We start from the raw sequence: 19146 nt of genomic DNA on the forward strand, positions 1-19146 counted from the left end.
CGCGGCGGTGCGCTCTCCGCAGGAGAACGGCCACGTGAAGCTCAACGGGGACATGACGCCCAAGGCGGGCGTCGAGGCTGCGCCCCTGAACGGCAACGGCTCTGCTGAACCCCTCAAGGAGGAGAGCAAGGGCGAGGCGGGCGGCGGGGATGCCATCGAGCCTGCCCCCGCTGCCGAAGGCGGGGAGGCTAAGCCCGAAGGCGCTGCGGCCCCCAAAGACACCCCCAAGAAGAAGAAGAAGTTCTCATTCAAGAAGTCCTTCAAGCTGAGCGGGATCTCGTTCAGGAAGAACAAGAAAGAAGCCGGGGACTCCTCCGCGTCCTCTCCCACAGAGGACCAAGGCAAAGCAGACGCCAAGGGAGAGGAGAACCCCGCTTGCTCCACAAGTGACACGGAGCCGACGGCTCCTCCCCAGGAAGAGAAAGCGGAGGAGAAGGGCAGTGCAGGGGAGAGCACTACCACTGCTGATGGGCAGCAGGAAGCTGAGCCCAAGAGGGAGGATGCAGAAGCAGGGGAAACCAAGGAGGAAGAGAAGCAGCAGCCAGGGGAAAGCCAGGGGGATACAGCCAAACCAGAGGAGCCCTCAAAACCTGCAGGGCCTGAGCCTACAACAACTCCTGTGGCAGCCGAGCAGAAGGAAGAGTAGAGCCCACTTGGTATTGTCCTAACTTAAGACTCTTATGCCATCCTCTTCATCCCCGTAACACCACGGACTCGCTGCCTTGCCCACACACCTTCCGTATTCAACGTAGAACTGACAAACGCTCTCTAAAATTGCCCCCCTGAGTTATTTCTTCCCCTCTCCTGTTAGAAAACTGGTCTGGATTCCCACCACCATCACCACAACTTGGAGTAGTTTTACCTGAATCCTTTAAAACTGTGGAGGAAGACTATCCTGGACATAACTGGAATTTACAGTTTGATAAGAACCCAGATTTTTACATCCTGCTCTGGTATCTCTGCTGGCCTCCTGACTGTTCCCACTATCTTCCAAGCAGCCTTTGAAGCCCAGCAAGCCAGTGACTGTTCAATGGATTCTTTTTCTCAGTTCACATTCCTGGTTCTGACTTCATTTAAAGTATTTTGTGCTTTTTATAGAAACCAATGGTTTAAAAGCTAATCTGTTTAGTTTTTTTATAATGTCTTACTATTGGCTTAAAACCATAAAGCTTGTAAGTCCGCTGTGTTTAATTCTGCTTCTAAGGGATAACTTTTGGGGTGTGGGGGTGGAGGGAGGGGGTGTGCCAGCTGTATAATGTGAAACAATGTTGTTTTCTCTGTAAATAATTTTTTAATGGCCAAAACACTTAATTTGCAATTTTCTAACTTCTAAAAAAGCTGTATGGGTTTTATTGTAACATTTGAAAGGAATAAATGGTGACCCCCTTTATGGGTGAGCTTGAGTCCTTCTTGTCTCAGATGCCAAACAAGGGCCAGTGAAGATAGCAGTTGCTGATTTAGTTCACCAGCTGCTGCATTTAATCACTCTAGCCCTAGCTCTGCTAGCAGTTAATTGACTTGCAGCAGATGTAGAGCTACAGCCACAAAGGACTTTCTCACACAAGCCTCTTGCCACTGCCTTAAGATCACTGTTCATCTAGCTGCTCTGGACCTCTGTTTTCTTAGAGGTCTACCCAAACTTCTCCTGGGGGGTGGAAGGTGAGCCCACTCTTTACTCAAACAGGTGCAGGAAGGTACTGRATGAAGTTTCTCAGTGTAGGTTTTTTGGGTTTTTTTAATGCATAGTTCCTTTAGAAAAAAACTCAGCATAAAATCTGTTCTTCTCTCCTAAAGAGGAGTACCAGATCATAACTATGGTCTTTGCCTCCTTCTAAGCACTGGGAGGGAAGATTCACTTCCCAAGGAAAAAAATGAAAGCAAAGCAGGTGCCTCTATCACTTCTACTGTGATCTGTGCAGGGATACAGGCCAGCTAGGCATAAAACAGGGTAGGAGCACTACCCTGCTACAGCAGCTCAGAGCATGAAGGTTACAGCCTCATTAAGAGCTCTTGCTGCCAGCTTATTGACTGTAGCAACAGTTCACAGCCTCTTTCAGTTGGTGGCCTACTTCCAATTCCCTGATCGATCAACTGCCTCTGCTATTTCAGCTGGCAGAGAGGAGTCCAGGGAAAAGTGAGGCCCACCATCGGCACCGTGCCTGGTAAGCCAGGGGCTGGTGCAGGGATGATAGATGCTCTCCCGCAGCCCTTGAGGTAGATGGAAGCGGCCTGACTCTTAGTTTTTTTACGCAGTGCATCCTATCAATGGTGCAAAACTAAAGCAAGGGACCTGCTCCCAGATTCAGCAGCTGAGGGGCCAAACCTGGTCTTTTAAATAGGGGCACTGTGATCTGCACAGCATTTCTAAGCTTGCAGGATTGCTCCGTGCGCCACGCTAGACGCAGCTGCGGTATGCTCCAGCTGAGATATCGGGCTCAACGCATCTGACAGGGCGAGCAGCATTCGCTACCATACAGCCTCACGGCAGCCATTTTAAGAAACACTGAAACAGAGAGAAGGACTGCAGTGGCACACGGGCAGGCGTAAACTTGAATTGTACAGTTATTTTTGTTGAAAGAAAGAGCATTTTGATTGTCTGCTATAGGAAGAAGGATAACTAAGTATACTGGAGTATTATTACAGCAATGAAAGTCAAGTGGGCCACTCAAAGCTTTTCTTTAACTAAATAAACAGAAGATTTTACAAACCTTCAGTCTGCATTTCAGCTATGTGATCAGCACTCAGTTCTAGCAAGGCAAAATTAACCTGCTCCTATTTCATTAAAGAAATTTTTTCACTTCAATACCAGATAAAAAGCGCTTAAATTCATCCAAAAAATGGTCCCTTCCCATGACTAATTATTCCCGTTCCAGATTAACATTGCTCTCAAAGCAAGAGCCAGCTGCATGAAGTACTAAACTCTGAACAAACCGCAAACCCAGTGAGCATCAGCAAAGCTGCTGGATGTGAACGCAGATGTAATTTAGGGAAGAGAGAAGAATAACCCAGTGATCTTTAGTGGAAGAGGTGTGAGCAAACAAAACCGATGGTATTTCCACTTACCTTTCCTGGAGAGAAGAGTCACGAGGAGAATTTCAAGGCTATTTTATAAAGTGGAGGAAAAAAAAGGCTACAAAAGGAACTAAAGCAAGCTTTTACATGTAGCACAGAGTATGTATCACATAAAATGCTATAGGCTTCGACGGAYCAATTTTGGCCAACATATCTAGCCSCCTTCTGGAAAGAGGGGGGGGAAAATAATCCTGCCTCACCTTTCCCCCCAAAGCCTTATTTCAGCTGTCTTTTGTTGTTGTTGGAAGCTATACCACATCATGATCATGATCAAGCTACTGCACCATTTTCCAGCAATGACTGAAAACAAACAGAACTCCCACTCTAACCTAGTGTTTCCTCTCAGCAGAAAGCAGTACAAACTCACGCCAACCATAGAAATGTACCAGTTTTATTACAAAGATTCTCAAAATTCAAAATAAAAGCATCTTTAAAAAACCACAATATATTTTCCCCCCAGACACAAAGATACACTGATCTCTCTCGCTTCACATACAAACACTGAAGAGCGGGAGTGACATGTCACTCAGATTCAAAGAGACTAAAAAACTCACGGTGGAAAAGGGGAAAAAAAGTATTTAAAAAAATAAAACATTTAAAAAATAACCTGTGTTAAGTTAGCAGCATTATTAGAGTTGAAACCATCAGCAGCGCTCCGTGGGAGGTACAGATCCTCTTGTGGACAGAGGAATCCCCCTGAGAAAGGAGAGCAGTGAGTCAAAACTGCCTGCAAAACTTCTGCAAAGCTGGAGCTCAGCAAAGCATTTCACAGAAAACTCATCTAACAATCAGCTGTAAAAAGTGAGATGCAAGAAAAAGGCCAGTTCTGGTCACAAAAGACCTTTGGGGGTGAGATAATGTGTGGGAGTAGGAAGAGGAGTAGTTATAAAAATGCACAGAGCCCCATCTGCTGTTCCCTTGTAAAGATAACAGCTCAGACTGCAGATAAAAAGGTTCTCCATGTTTACTGGCCTTGACAGCAAGAGAGAGAAAAGGTTCAATTTGAAAACATTTGTACTTCACTTCAGAGAAGAATTTTTCAGTGAGTGACACACGTCGACAAGAGGTTTCAGCTGGGCTCTGTTCGGTCTGGTCTTTAGATGACTTGGGAATTTCTGCAGTGGTTTCGGCCTAGGACACAGATCGGTACTGAGAAAGCACGTTACAGCATACGTAGCCAAGGGCAGAACAAGCAGGGAAAGCGAAGTTGGAGGCCAAATGGGCAGTAACTCACTTCCCCCCCCGCGAAGAGGGGCATTGGTACAGAAAAAGAAAAATGTATAAAAAATTCATCCCTTTTCTTACTTGAGATGCATAATGTTGCCACACTTAACTGGATCTGCAAGATCGTGGAAAATGTTAACCACCACATTAGGGTGATTTTCATTTTGTGTTTTCCAGATCTGCACCTGGAGGGCTCTTGGGCTGATTCACTAAAGCGCTTTTCAGATCTGCTTTTAAGCTGCTTCATCTCTTTCCACAAGTTTGCTGCAGGGAGGTAGCCAACTCTATTCAAGAACTGCACTATTTGACCCTGAGAAGTGGCACCAGCTTGCAGTTACTTGCCATGGTGGAATCAGACTGAAGACCAAAGGAACAGTCAGTCTCTCACAGGCTTCATTTGGGAACTCATATCTCCCACCAAACAAACAAAAAAAAATTTCATGGCCATCTTTCCACCTAACCTGAAATGCAGATACTACTTCTACTTAAATTATTCTTTTTCAAGGGTGGTTATTTCAGAGGAGAAAGTAAAGAAAGGAAGTGATTTTTTAAAGACACACCAAGGAGGCAGTGGAAGGCAAGAGTGAAACTTCCCAGTCACCAATTCTGGGCAGTGCAGGTCTGTCTACTCCGCAGAATCCTCCCTATCTGCTCCCAGCGGAGTGCAGCAAGGAATAATTTACAGTTCTCAAGTCATTTATATATTTATATAGAAATATATACAGAAACATATATAAAATATAAATCCTGTGGAATGGGAGGCAACCAGAGAAGCTAACCTATGATAACTACGCACTGACAGGTACTGTCCAGCTGCAGCCATCTTAGGCAGATTTAGTCTCTTCCTTCACCCTGTGAAAGCAAGAAGTGGAGAGTTTGCTTTAGACAAACAACTCAGGCTGTGCCAAAGCTTTAACAACAGGCTAGAGCCACAACACAAATAATGCTGCTTAGATGGCCTATCCTAAAAACACTTACCATACTCTGATGTCAAGCTTTATCTAAAACTTGCGCATTGCTGACATGCAAAATGTTACTGAATGAATGCCTGGCATTTTTCAGCCCTTTTCACTGAGGGCTCTTGCAGTGCTTTATCAGTTATGCTGTTCAACGCAAGCAAACTCCTTCCTATCACAAACACACGACAAAGCTATCCAAACTACCATGTCTCACCTCCAACCCTGCAAGGTACGCAACATGCCAACACAGGCATAGGCAGATGCATAAGGAAATACAAACGCAGCTATTTAACTGCCAAGCCAGGATACAGGGCTCACCCTTTGGGTTCTGCTTTCTCCTCTTTTGCTTTTTCCTCTTCTTTCTCATCTAGAAAAGAAAAAAAGACACATAGTAGAGCAGTAGGAAAATAGCCTGCAGGGACATGGGACATGAAAATGGAAAGAGGATGTTAGACCAGAACTGATTTTTTTCAGGCACAAATTAAAAATCAGAAAGTAGAGCTCCTCTCAGTCCTTCAGAAAGAATAAACGTCCCAAGCCATGAGAGAACAAGACAGAGCCAAGGGTATATGCATGCCAGAAAAAGTTCCATGAAGCTAGGAGGACTTACAGTCCTAGCTCTCATGCTTACCTTTCTTCTCCTCTTCCTCCTTTTCTTCTTCTGTTTTCACACGCTTAGCCTTCTTAAAGTTGGCAACATTTTTGCGGCCTCCTTCCCCTTCATCTTCAGAGTCGGAGAATTCTTCGTCACAGGATATTCTCTTATCAGAATTGCGGACTGAGAATGAAGGGGACAAGCGGTTGTTTCAGTGGGTTTAGAAGTCAGGAAACAGCAAACACTAACTTCTCACACTGGAATGAACTGAGCCTAAATAAGTCACAATAAAGCCACAAGAAAAACACTTCATCTTTCTACCTGCTTTATCTGTTAACTGATCGCTCTTGACTGCTTATGCCTAAGATCCAAGACCATATATGCAACTTGGATTAGGCACAGAGCAATGTTTAGACTTGACAGCATAAGCAGGTTAATCAACCTCACACTGAGAAAGTCTGACTGCCAGGTCTAAAGGCCATCAGCCAATCTGGATATAAACCAGTGTTTTCACTGTGGAAGGCAACTTCTGGGATCCAACCTGCCAGTCTCCTGGAAAGTACTCTGTCATTGCATCCACACCACAGTAATTGTTTAAACTCTCACATTAAAGCCCAGGTTCTTCCATTACAGAAATTATCTGGCAAAGGTGCCATTTCTTCAAGGGAGAAGGAATCTACCGGCCCTGCAATGCTTAGCATCAGGGCTTGATTTTATAAAACCAATCACAAAGGTGATTCAAACTGAAGGACTCCAGAGTCAAGAGAGAAATCTGTATCATATATCCTCCTCTCTTTAACAGAGTAACTCAGCTTAGAGCCTGCACACCTCCCCAGCTTCCTGATCCTGTTCAGCTGTGGCACCCACAGGCTCTGCACAGCGTGTTTCCCAGCAACGCAATGCAACCATGCCCAAGGCAAGCACTTACTTGAAATGCGTTTCTCAGGATCTTCTTCCTCTTCATCTCCACTGTCTTCCTGAACAGCATCCTCAGGAATTGGCTGCATCTGGACGCCAGGGGCATGAGGCAGCATGCGCAAATTCTCAAAGAGACGTTGCCTAGATCCAGCCAAGAAAGGAACACCTCCATCAGCAAGGAGCCATCCACAGCTGTGAAGCCCCCAGCAGAAGATGCCAGTCTTGCTATGAGAAGCAAACACTTACTTGATCTTTTCGAGATACTCATTTGTATTCTGGTTGGTCATGTTTGAGGGACTGATGTGGAGTTTAAAGTCCGGCCCAAAGTACTCAAAATAATCATTATATGGAAGTTCTGCAGAAAAGTCAAACCAGAGCAAATACCAAATTATCACTGGACCACTAGTGAAATACACACTGCACTTCAGTGCAACGTAAAGACACAAGTGCACTACCCTAGAGGTAAGAGCTGAAGTTCTCATAGGCAAAACTCAGATCAAAGCAGACAACTTGGCAACAGTGAGGTCAAAGCTCACCTGGCAGTCAAACACTATTAGCATGCACAAAAGTTTTCAGTAGAAGGCCACCTCATTTCAGTAAGACAGCAAGACTGCTGGATACTTTTTGCTGGCGGTGAGAGCTACAGGACTAAAATGTAAACAAGAACAGCTACTACAAATTAGGTTTTCTAAAAACTCTTCCACAGTAATAATCAAGAGCTAGTGAAATATCTCAGGGTTGTTACACCTCACACAGCAACATCATTTTCCTGAGCTCTGTTACTACATAGTCATTTTCTTACTCTTGCTTCAAAGACTCCAGGGGAGAATTACCGTTTGGAATTTCAGTGTCCAAAGCCACAGCAGTCTCGTAGGTCCAGCATCTAGCCACATTGCGGATTGTATAGCCACCTCCTCCCAGCATCAGCATAGGCAAATTAAAACTTTTTACAAACTCCACACACTTGGCATGACCTGTAGCAAAGGCAGTGGGAAAAAGGTCATAACCTCATGGCATAAGGAAGAAAAACTTTTCAATGCAATCTAACTATATTAGTTATGCCAGTTTAACATGGACACTCTACTGCACAGCTCCAGCCTCTCAAGATCACAGACCCGGCCCGGCTACTTTGGTGGCAACGCTGTACTCTTACCTTTGATGGTCAGATTAAAACAACCCAGCCTGTCCCCTGACAGAGAATCCGATCCGCATTGCAAGACAACTGCACTAGGCTGGAACGTCTCCATCACTTTAGATATCACCTAAACAAGAAACCTGTTGTTACACACTCTCCACAGGACAGTGTCACAATAACACAGCAATGTCCATGTCAGTAAGTGACATGAAGACATCCCTAGTGTTCTCACAGCTGTTGACTCCCCTATACTGATAACACTGGGGCTCTTACAAACAGAAGTCTACAGATGACAGGCTGCAATTGTTAGGCAGGAATACAGCCCTGAAGAATCTTATAACAGAGGACAATCTCCCCAAAGAGCGCTCCCCCGAGCCACCAAGACGACAAAGTATCACCCCATCACTCAGCAAAGACGCTTACCGGCTTGAATATTGCCTCATACGACTCATCATCAATTCCGTCCCGGAGGGGATAGTTGACAGCATAATACTTGCCTTTGCCTGCACCAATATCCTATTAGAGTGAAAGACAGGAGAGACCACAACGTCACCAAAGAACCAAGTGCAACACACAAACCATGTGCCAACTTAGGAAGGGAAGTCTGGGATTCCATCAGTCTTATCCAAATCTAAGCCTAGGCTCTCTGGGACAAATACTGTCTTGGCATAAAAAGACAAGAGCCAGTTGACTCCAACAGAGCCATGGCAGAGCCATGGCAACGCGGCATAAGTGGGTGCACTTGGCCCTCACTATTCAACTCACTACCTAGACATTAAATGTCTGAGAATATTGTGGAATTACATTCAGAAAAGGGAATGAAACAAGCACCTTGGCATTCAACCTACACCATAATCATTTCCTCAACAGGTAATCACTCACAAGTGAAAGGCAAGAGAATTAGATCAGGGGAATGCAATTCCATATTACACTAAAAAGGGCATAAAATGAGTAAAGGACCTTTCACCCCGAGAACAGTATGCTGGCAACAGCAGAAGTCAAAGTGAACCACACCTGTATCTAACTTAAAAGAGTGCCACAGGTAACACCACATGATTCATTAACACTCAGAACTGACTCACAGGAGGAAATGCCGACAAGATATACCAACACACACAAAAGCACTCCCTGATAAATATACACCAAAAAGCTCCTGTGACCAAACTCAGTTTGCAAGTAGCTACAGATGACCAAGATGCCATCTTCAGAGTCACCTTTCTGAGCATAATCCCACCAGAAGGCTGCCAAATGACTGATATTCAATTCCTAGTTTTATTACTGTACAGACTATACATGATCACAGGAACAAAGCACCCACTCCAGGAGTGGAGCCAGCTGCCTCACATATACACATTTCCTCCTCAGTAAAAGGATGCTATTTTGAGAGCATACATTTAAAGGAGGAAAACCCAGAAGAACAATGATTTTAGTCAAATTAGCATGACAGCAAAGAGATGGAAGAAACCAAATTTCAAGGGAATTTTCTGTTAAGTCTTCATTCTCACCCTCAGGTCCCCTGTTCCTGGGAAGTATTCTCCATACTTATGAAAGGACACAGTCATGACACGGTCTGTGGTATAAAACGCTTCCTCCACGCCGTCTCCATGGTGAATATCAATGTCAATATACAGCACTCTCTGATGATACCTAGGATCAGAAGGGAGTCAAAATGCTGCATTTCTTCAGAGTAGAAGCTGCCTTCACCAGCAGAGCAAATGGGAGGAGAGCAAAGAACGCGGTGCTAATCCCCAGGCTGCACAGCTACCAGCCAGCTGTCTCTCTGGAGTCAAAGCAAAAGAGGCGCGCAGAACAGCCATATGCCTTGGTCAGCAGTGGAACAGAATCACCGAGGAAAACAAAGTGGCTTTTACTGCTGCAACTGATCTTTGAAGGCAGATTCAACTCATTTCATTCACATTCAACCAATAGACTCTGCGTTTTATGTTCAAGCCTCCCACTGAGGTTTGCCTTGAGCAAAAAGCTGTCAGGGTGGTAACCAACAGACACATCTTACAGCAGTGCACCCTTTTTGTGGGGGGGAAGAATGGTCTAAGAGCAGTCAGACAATGCTCCAAACCTTTTGCCTACTGCACAATGCCACAATTAGAGAGACCCCTTCTAGAGAGAGGGCACTGCACCCCAAAAGATATCTGATTAAACCCTCCCCAGAAAACACAGAGCTACAAAGGTAACAAAAGGAGCAGACAGGAAAAAGAAATGCTAAAATTTCAGAGGAAATGCAGCAGAAAGGACAAATGAAAGGGGTAAGTGGTACTGTGCATACTTCAGGAGCTCCAAGATAGCTAAGACAATGTCGTTGACATAACAGAAGCCAGAAGCCTCTGACTTCTTAGCATGGTGAAGGCCTCCTGCCCAATTCACGGCAATATCTGTCTGTTGCTTGTTCAGCTTCACAGCACTGGCTGTAGGGATAAAAATTATAAAATGTTAGCATGAGGGCAAAGGACTCAGGACAGAGACTGAGGGGCAAAACACAGGTCCTTTACGATCACATCATCGCTTGTGTGTGGAGAGGGTATTTTACAAAGCACAAACCCAAAGTTTTAAACACTGGATGTCTCAACAAACTAACAAAAGGCAAGGGAAAAGAAATTCAGCCTCTATTTTGCCTGCACAAACCTTTGACCACTTCCCACTTGTGCCTCAGAGCATAAAATCTGCAAAAACAAGCCCACAGCATTCTAGCTTGGGTCGCAGCTGAGCGTAGTCTAGATTTCTCATTGCCCCCGACAAAAAACTGTAACAAAAAGTTTTATCTAACATATATTTAGGCCCTCACAAAAATGCATTTAGGCAAAGGAAGTTCTCCTCTTCCCCCAGCTCCTTCACAAAGTTTCCGCAATTTTGCAAGTCTCCCAGGACGAAAATAAATGATATTTTCTGTGGGATCTACAGCCTTGGGACCAGAGACCATAACTATTTCAAAAACTGCTTAGTCAGTACTTGTATAACTGCTGAAGTGTGTTACAGGAAATAAAGATTTCTCGATGTCATTGTGGGAGTAGCAGCCACAAAGTTTTAACGCCTATGTACAGTAATAGAGTTCCGCAATACTTTGTCTTTCTGCAACAAAGTATCTGAAAACAGTGAAAGCATTTTAAATGTTCCAGCTTTCAGAGAGCTTTCTGAAACCTTTCAAATCCTATTTTGCCTCATATCCAGAGACAAGTAGCTTTTTGTTAAAAGCAACAGAAAAAGTAGTTTTCCTTTCCACATTACACCGACCTGGAACAAGGCTTTTTACAAACAAGGAAGATACCTTTTCTGTAAAGCTCACGTGAATTTTTTATTAAACCCTCATTGCTGTTCTTGTTTTTAAGTCATCACTTGCAATGTTGTTACATCACTCAGACATTTCTTCATATATTCACTGAAGTAACTTGGACTAGTGAAGATATGCTTAACAAATGTAGAGAGATCTGTCAATATGCAAAGCCTTCTCACATGAGAAGAAATATGGATCTAGTTTTTAAAGAAATTAGAAATAGGTTCACAGGGCTTCAGTGAGTTCCCCACTACCACCATCAACAAATTTCTCTCCTAGACAGAAATATATCACATACATCTGCTTAAGAGAAGAAGAAAAGCACATATGACTTGCGAGCTTACCAACTGAGCCTCCAGCAGAGAGCTGACAAAATTCAAACAACCCATCAAATACAGGGCAGTCTTCCCCAACATTGACTTGAAAAGAATACAAAAGAGTTAGTAAGAGAAAATCACAAATAAATGGCAAAGCCTATACTACCAACCTGATTTAAAAGCCGAGCGGATAAATTATCAAACATTTTAAGCAAAATGTCACGCGCGTACAATAAAAAGTTAATGCAATCAACCTTGGATTTCCCAATGAGGCAAAAAGGTTTACTGCTGCTACTTTAAGGAAGATGCTCCCGACCTTCCCACACTTTGTAAGGAAACATGAAAGCAGGTTCCACAAGCTCTGGCRAGAGAAGCACGCCATCTACCGGAGTATGCTACAAGGGGACCCAAAAATCAGTCAGTCGTGTTGGAAAATGAGTGGGCGGAGAAGAGATGCTATCAATAAAAGCTGTGTCATATTGATACACATCCTTAGCCGTAACTTGAATGTCATTTGTTGAGACTGCACATTTACAGTATTTTGTTCTATTCCAGCAGCACACGCTGGTCACCAGGGGCGTGTGATGCAAACGGCGCAAAATGGGCGCCAGCGCCCGTTGCTATCCCACGCGGGTCACGAACAGAACCGGGCCCGTCCCTGGAAGCTTACACCTCGCAGGAGCAGYGCTGCCTAGCCCCCAGGCTCCGCGCTTCAGCCCCGGGAGAGGGCACCGCACCTGCTGGGGGGAGCGTTGCCATTTCAGGGACTACAGAGCTGACGCTGAGCTCCACGTCACCACCCCATCTCACCCCATCTCACCACGGTGAGCGGGAAAGGTCTTTGCTCCCGCTTCCTGCTGTACTGCTGACACGGAGCTGAGAAAGCAAAYAGTGCCAGCACTGCTGGAGGAAAGCGGGGAGACAGTGGATAACTGGGTGTACTCGGGGAGGAATTCACATCCACATCTGTTCTTTTACACTTTGTATATTCCTTTTACTTCATATTGGACAGTCAACTTTTAAGTTCTCAGCAGTACTATCATTTTGGCCTGGATAAATTTCACAGCAAATAGTTTCATGATTAAAAATAAAAACAGTAACAACAAACTTGCACTGAATCTAAGATTTGCTTTTATGAACAAAAAAATCTGTATTTTTGTAACAACATCTGTAGAATATTTTCTTCCACACTTAATGAGGAAGGAATAAATAGCACAGATCCTTGCAGCATGAGAAACTCCTCAGTGCATAGACTCCACAGAGATTGTATGGTCTGATAAGGGAATTTAAACGGTTTCAATTCAGGACTGAGTTCTCTGAAATGGACAACACCCATCAGGAGACCCAGCAGGAAATAATTGCTCCTGCTTTTCCAACCCTTTCAGCAGGGCACTGCAAGTGGCAGAGTTGAAATAATTAATTCAAAGAGGTGGTTGGAAGCTTTCCCTGTTAAGTGAGGAGGATTTAAGTTGTCAATTTCTGCGTGCTTCCCATTACAACAAATTAAGTTTCTTGCCCTTCAGGTTACAGAGGAGTCTACCCAAGGCCTCCGACAGAGAACAAGGCATTAGCAGAAAAAAATTAAAGACACTGCTCATTAGACACTTCCACTGGAAGGTGGAAACATCCTTAGGGAAATCCCAGCACCTACCCTTTCCTCAAAAATGAAGCTAGAGCACCAAGCAAGCTACAGAGACCTGCCACTGTACTTGGGAGTGGTGACCTTGCCTTCTGTATTGCTAATCTCTGTTCTAAGCCTCTTGAGCTAGTTCCCTAGCTAGGCAGAGGCTAGTATTTTGCAGATCTTGCTGAGAAAAGATCCATCTCCTGCATGTTTATGATTAGTTTTCATRTTTTGCCTCTTTCAGGTAAAAACATTTCCGTGAAAGTACAGTGCAGAAAATATTGACTATCAGAGAGCGCAGAGTGGGTGTTTATGAGCCATATCAGCTTCAGGGGTAAACAGTTCAGTTTGTGTAAATATGTACTTTGGTACATTAAAGCATATTATTTTCTGTAGGAAGTCTTTTGACATATATTACTCATGAACCATATTACCCATTCCTCTTATGCGCTTGCGCCTAAATATCCTGTCCCTTTTGGCTTATACCAGATTTTCAAGTGCATCTGCTTCAGACTCGAGACCCATAATTCTTCCAATTTGGAAATTACACTTATTTCGCATAAATGAACCCCATGGGCTAACAACTGTTTTCTGCTCAAAGACTACAGTGTGCATGATCAAAACACTCTTTAAATGAACTTTGAGCCTTCCCCCACATTTGTCTATACTAGCTAGAAACCTAGTCTGCTGCACAGTAATTGCCAAAGAACATAAAAAGGTTTCTATAACAATAAAGTTGCAAAGAGATTCTTAGTACTTTCACAGACTCAAGRGGTTAGAATGAGAGATTAGCTCTTAAAATTTACCACTAACACAGACAAAATGGACAGTTATCACTACGCAACTCAGATAACCTGTATTTCCAAACCCTTCTCTGGACCTGAAAATCCTTCAGTGCTGCTGCAATTTTGGACATAATCAAGTACCTTCTTTAAGGGGGRAAAAAAAAATTGCACAGCCCTTTCCCACCTGAATACCTTTTGGTTAAAGATAAGCAATGACACAAAATACATGCAGCACAAATGGAGTAGTTTGGACATCTCTGAGCCAGGAAGATAATTTAGAAAGGCTCACATTAAAACACAAGGCTAAAAGAGACGGAACCATTTTTAAAACGCTTGATTTGCTAGGTAAATTAAAAATAAATCAGGAGATATTCAAGTTTCCTGGGCTTCCTCCTACTCTTTTTACCACAATCCTCTAAAGTAGACCCAGGAAGCAAGAATTTTACAATTAGCAGAAACTATACTAATATATACATAGCTTACATCGTTGCATCTGCTTGCTGTACTCAGACATGTTATCTGGGCGAATAGATCTCAGAAATTTTATGTAGTCATCACTGTGGTACTTGGTCATTTCTTCTGCATTTGCCTTGTGAGGACGCTGCAAGGACAAAAAGAAAGCAAGGTTTGTTTTGAAATATATCTCTTCTCTCTCCCTAATTCCTATCCGCAATCTCAGATTTACTCTCAGGAATAGCAGAAAACTCAAAACAGCAGCATTGAAGAAGAGAAACTGATTTTCATAGGCAAGATTTATTGGAGACTGGAACTTTTYACATATCCAGACAGAGAAAATATTTAAGTTACAGGGAGGAAAGCAATTTTCCAGTTTTCAAAGCTTATCTGAAGCAAAGAACATCTCACTACAAGAAAGCAGAAATATATCAACYCAACTATTTCCCCCCACCTCTCCTCTTTGGCTTGTCAAGAGAGAGCATGACCGTCTGAAGCATCAGAGCTAAAACCTTACAGGTAAAATAAGACCTCTCCTACACATTTTTCTTCATGACCAGCCCTGTACTTACATATATCTCCATCTTCCTGTAGAGGCCATAGTTCAGCAGTAGGTTGTGGGTCATCCGGATCCTGTGGGGTTTCATTGGATGTCCCTGGCCATAATAGTAGTTTCCAACATCACCTAGGAGCAAAAAGGATTCAAGTTACAGCAGGGAAAAATATGAATTCCTTCAAACAGAATCACAGCTGAGCTTCAGGAACCACCATCAGTTCATCTGTCATTTTATCTGTCCTTCAGCACTGCATCTCTTCACAGGGTCTTGCTCGCACACATATCTCTGTAGATTCAGAAAACTTTATCCTAGACTCAGATGAGACAGACATTTGTAAAACAAGGTTTGGCCAAACAAGGGAGTTTTTAATGCTGATGCTGGGAAAGGTACTCCAGGTACAGACAGTCTGAGCAACTAAAATCGTACTGTAGAAGTTAAAAAGGGGGAGCTCCAGCTTCCCCTGGGCAGGGCAGCTTTGGGCACCACATTTGCCTATCCTCGCTCAACAAAGGACAATTCTCTAACACCCTCTTAAGATGGTTCTGATCCATTTATGACACCTCATATTTACAGAGCGTACAGATTTCACTGGAGAAATGCAGCCGCACTGGGAGCAGAGACGCAGGTGCCAAGAGGCCTGCAAGTTTAACCCCGGCTCAGGCAGTGACTCATCCCACACAGCAGGTCTGTCAGTTTCCTGCCAKTTCCTCAACAGAAACGGGATACAAAGTAGCTAATTCTCACCCCAAGCAAAACCAATACAGCTGTAATTTTACAGCTCCAATTATTTTTGCCCTTTACCATTGCTTGAAATACTTCAGAAGAATCTCAGCCCCTATCAACCGCGCACCCCCACAGGTGCACCCCGATAAGCTGTTCTTTGGGCACCAATGTTAAGGAAGTTAACTTCCTACAAATGTGCCGCACGGGTCATCTCCCCATGTGGATTCTCTGACACCCAGCGAAAGCTGAGTTTGTACTGCAGTCTCCCATGGCAGGGGCCATTACCTGGTTTTTTTCTTCCTCCTCTCCCAGGGTACTTATTTTCATGAAACTTACAGAAATTTAACTTTTAGATTTCTGCTCCATCTGATTTGTTTAAGAGATGCACAACCTCAAAAGTTGCCGCGAGCAGGAAATAAGCAGACAGCCACATACTAGCAATATCATGTAAGCCTCATTTTCTTGGGGAACCAGACTAAGAAGTTCTTGTAGCTTTACAACTCTCAAACAGTTTAGGAAGCAAGAGACCCAATCCGGTCTGGCTGGTGACTCAGCTGGGAGTATTAATATTTCATCATTAATCTTAACATTCAGGAGAAACTGCTACTTCCTCACAGTGCACAGCTGTAACTCTTCCTCGTGTGGATATGGCTCTATTTTCAGTCAAGCAGATGAAATGGTGCAAATCCCACACCCAAATGATTCTGCTGCTGAAGTTTAACTGCATGTAGCACTACAGTGAAAATGGATGTTCTTTGTCTATGCTAATGTTTTTTACTGAGGCAACTATGTCTATACTAAAACCAGGTTAAATCAAGCTTTGGGGAGCTAGAGGTGCTCAAAACCCTATCTAGAAAACACAAATAAGAAATCACAGAAAGCTCTGGAGAATTATCATCTGCCTTCTTTACTGCAAGCTGTCAATGAAATGCCCCAGGCAAGCCCCAACTTCCAGAGTCTGTTTGGGTTCATTCTGCTAAATATAATGCACCAAACTCCCACAGAGCAGCAGACGAGCCTACAGCTTTTAGCAGCTTGCCTGCATGTTCAAGTCAGCGCAGATTAAGAATGTGTGAACTTAACAGATACCTCTTCCTGTCTGCTAGGGTTAAGTAAGTCCCCACATGGGAGTTAATAAAGGAGAAGTTACTGTTTAAATTCAGATCCTAACTTAGCAGTTCCCAGAATTTCCACAAAGGACCCTTAAGATACCTGACTACTTTTTCCCCAGCTTCCATCTCCTATCTAGACTCTCCCCTGTACTCAGGGAATAATCTCTATGGCAGTTTCCTTCTCCATCCCAGGACACCTTTCTGCCACCTGAAATTTATGCTCAAGGAACAGACCCACCCAGTATCCAGAACAGCCTCCCAAGTGCCCAGGGACCTCCCTTTTAGGAATTACTGCACTAGATTATTCCACCCTTTACCTCCCTGCGTAAGAAAAAGACCATCATAAGCCGGCCTCCTACAATTGCAGAGTATGCCTTCCCTTACAGTAAAAGCACACTCTCGCTCCAGGATGCACAGTGGACGCTTGCCAGCCCCTCATAAAAGAACAGCGGAAACAAGGCACTAAAACTTTACCACAGAGTAAATTAGTGAGGTCAGCTATAGACAAGACTGTATAATGCCAACTTCACATTGCTACCATGTAATAAAGACTACAAGGATATCATCTCTGCTTAGCATTTAAAAGCAAGATGACTAGTTATTTTGTGTTTAAAACATCATCTTGTATCTCTAAAGATTTTAGCTTGCTCACAAACTGACAAGCTCTTTGTGGAAACTTTATATTCTAAGGACAAGGAGCAGTTTGGACACAGAGTTTTCTTTCAACACCTAGGCCACTTGCACACGTATGTCATTCTGATCCTTCCCGCAACTATTCTTCAAGTTTAAAGTAGGCATTTTAGGGCCCACGGCACCAGTACCCCATTGTATTTTGATCTGCTGGGTATTGCACAGAGATCAGTTGTATGCAGCACTGGGAAGGAAAAAGATGGTCTGTAGAAATCAGGCTCGTTGTTTCACTGCACCAAGAGTCCTAATTCACACTCTACCTTGCCACACTCCCCTGAAGACTCTGGCTGAGTCAGAGACCTGGTACAGCTATTATTGCAGGTTATAAACCTATCACTCAGATTTTGAAAAAATAAAYGCCCTCACTATATGCCTGATACACTAAAGCAGTTTAAGAGAGCTCACTTTACTGCCTAATGAACACTGAACACGTCCACTTACCACAGGAAAAAGCACTGAGAAAAAGTTTTTATTTGACTTCAGAGGCTGAAAGCCATGACGAAATAGAGGAGAATTGCACAATACCTTTCACACAGGGTGAACACAGGCGGCAATAAAAATCAGCTCACCCACCACCAAAACACCAGTTTCCCCCTCCAAAGGGGGGGCAGTTGCAAATGCGCGCAGACTGCCCCTGCTAAAGGAGAGGCAGTTGTGAACGTGCACAGAGATGATGCAACTGTGATTTCTCTCAAATACTATARGGGAAGATAGGGAAGCCACACAAGTTACCTTGTCTGAGATCTGGCCAGCTCTAATACCCTATTACTTGCCTACCCCGATGGGATGATTACATGGCCAGAAAGCAGTGTTTCACTATCCTCRTAAAAGAAAAACAAAACAAAGCAAAAACACACAGTCTACAATCCAGCCAAGTTTAGAGACAGAATTAAACAATACTCCTAGACGCAGGAACTCCCTGCAAATAACCAAGCCATTGGTCTGGCTGCCAACGTCTTCATTTTGTCCCTTGCTTCATAGTAACACCACTGATCCAAATGGAGTTTCAGGAGTGCCTCTTCCTCTTAACATGGCTCACAAAGGCTTCATCTCCCCTTAACCCTTCCTGTCCCCCAGCATCTCCCTGAGCGCTCCCCATCCCCCCTCAGACACCTTCCTCAGCGTCTTGGCACAGCTCCCAGAGCTCTCTCAGCCCCTTGCCCTTCTCCCCATCTTGGCCCCTTCGGAGCCTTTCCTACTTCCACCCCACCTCCAATGTCCTAGTTTTCCACTCCTCCCCATTTTATTCCACCAACCTTCTCCTGTTTTCCACCAATGCTGCTCCCTATCTTTCCCTTGCCCCTCATCCTTCCCTTCCGCCCTCCAGCGTTCCCCCACATCCCTACGATGAACCCCACTCCTTTGCAGGCCTCCCAGTGCTCCCCTACATCCTTCCCATGCTCCCCACATCCTTTCTGTGACCTCCAGTCTTCCCCAACCCTTCTCCCACCTTCCAGTGTCCCCTACCCCTCCCCTCACTGCAGCCCCCCATACATCTTGCCCCCATCCATGCCTTAACCCCTGTGCCCCCATCCCCCAGTGCAGTCCCCATCCCTTACATGCCCCTCAGTGTCCTCCACTAACCCACGCGTACCCCAGTGCAGTCCCCAGCCCCCTATGTCCCCCCTTTATCCATCCCCCTACCCCCCAGTGCAGTCCCCAGCCCCCTATGTCCCCCCATTATCCATCCCCCTAC

The 19146-nt window shown here is 44.4% G+C and overlaps 2 protein-coding genes across 3 annotated transcripts in view; one reads left to right on the forward strand and one right to left on the reverse strand.

Annotated features, from left to right (window-relative positions):
* Positions 1–24: 24 nt before the first annotated feature.
* On the forward strand, positions 25–1390 carry MARCKSL1 (MARCKS like 1). The gene has a single exon (XM_026085968.1). It carries the CDS (start codon positions 53–55, stop codon positions 644–646), a length of 594 nt encoding a protein of 197 aa, XP_025941753.1. The 5' UTR covers positions 25–52; the 3' UTR covers positions 647–1390.
* A 2055-nt stretch (positions 1391–3445) lies between these two features.
* The window catches only part of HDAC1 (histone deacetylase 1), a 16676-nt gene continuing 975 nt past the window's right edge, over positions 3446–19146 (reverse strand). Inside the window, exons 2-15 of one of the 2 annotated variants that reach the window (XM_026086011.1) lie at positions 14941–15053; positions 14399–14516; positions 11534–11608; positions 10188–10326; positions 9409–9550; positions 8327–8419; positions 7922–8030; positions 7602–7742; positions 7015–7123; positions 6779–6909; positions 5887–6033; positions 5574–5622; positions 5076–5148; positions 3446–4203 (exon numbers count right to left, since the gene is read on the reverse strand). In XM_026086011.1, coding sequence (XP_025941796.1) covers positions 5121–5148; positions 5574–5622; positions 5887–6033; positions 6779–6909; positions 7015–7123; positions 7602–7742; positions 7922–8030; positions 8327–8419; positions 9409–9550; positions 10188–10326; positions 11534–11608; positions 14399–14516; positions 14941–15053 — 1394 coding nt within the window. In that variant the 3' untranslated portion in view covers positions 3446–4203; positions 5076–5120. Of the gene's footprint in view, positions 5149–5573; positions 5623–5886; positions 6034–6778; positions 6910–7014; positions 7124–7601; positions 7743–7921; positions 8031–8326; positions 8420–9408; positions 9551–10187; positions 10327–11533; positions 11609–14398; positions 14517–14940; positions 15054–19146 lie in introns of both variants that reach the window. The other variant, XM_026086008.1, reaches the window with a different exon arrangement.

Source organism: Apteryx rowi, unplaced genomic scaffold (assembly GCF_003343035.1).
Source record: "Apteryx rowi isolate R43461 unplaced genomic scaffold, aptRow1 scaffold_68, whole genome shotgun sequence".
Taxonomy (NCBI): domain Eukaryota; kingdom Metazoa; phylum Chordata; class Aves; order Apterygiformes; family Apterygidae; genus Apteryx; species Apteryx rowi.

Bases quoted from the DNA above. Each gene is read 5' to 3' on its own strand.
- MARCKSL1 (XM_026085968.1), top strand. From the start codon at position 53: ATGACGCCCAAGGCGGGCGTCGAGGCTGCGCCCCTGAACGGCAACGGC.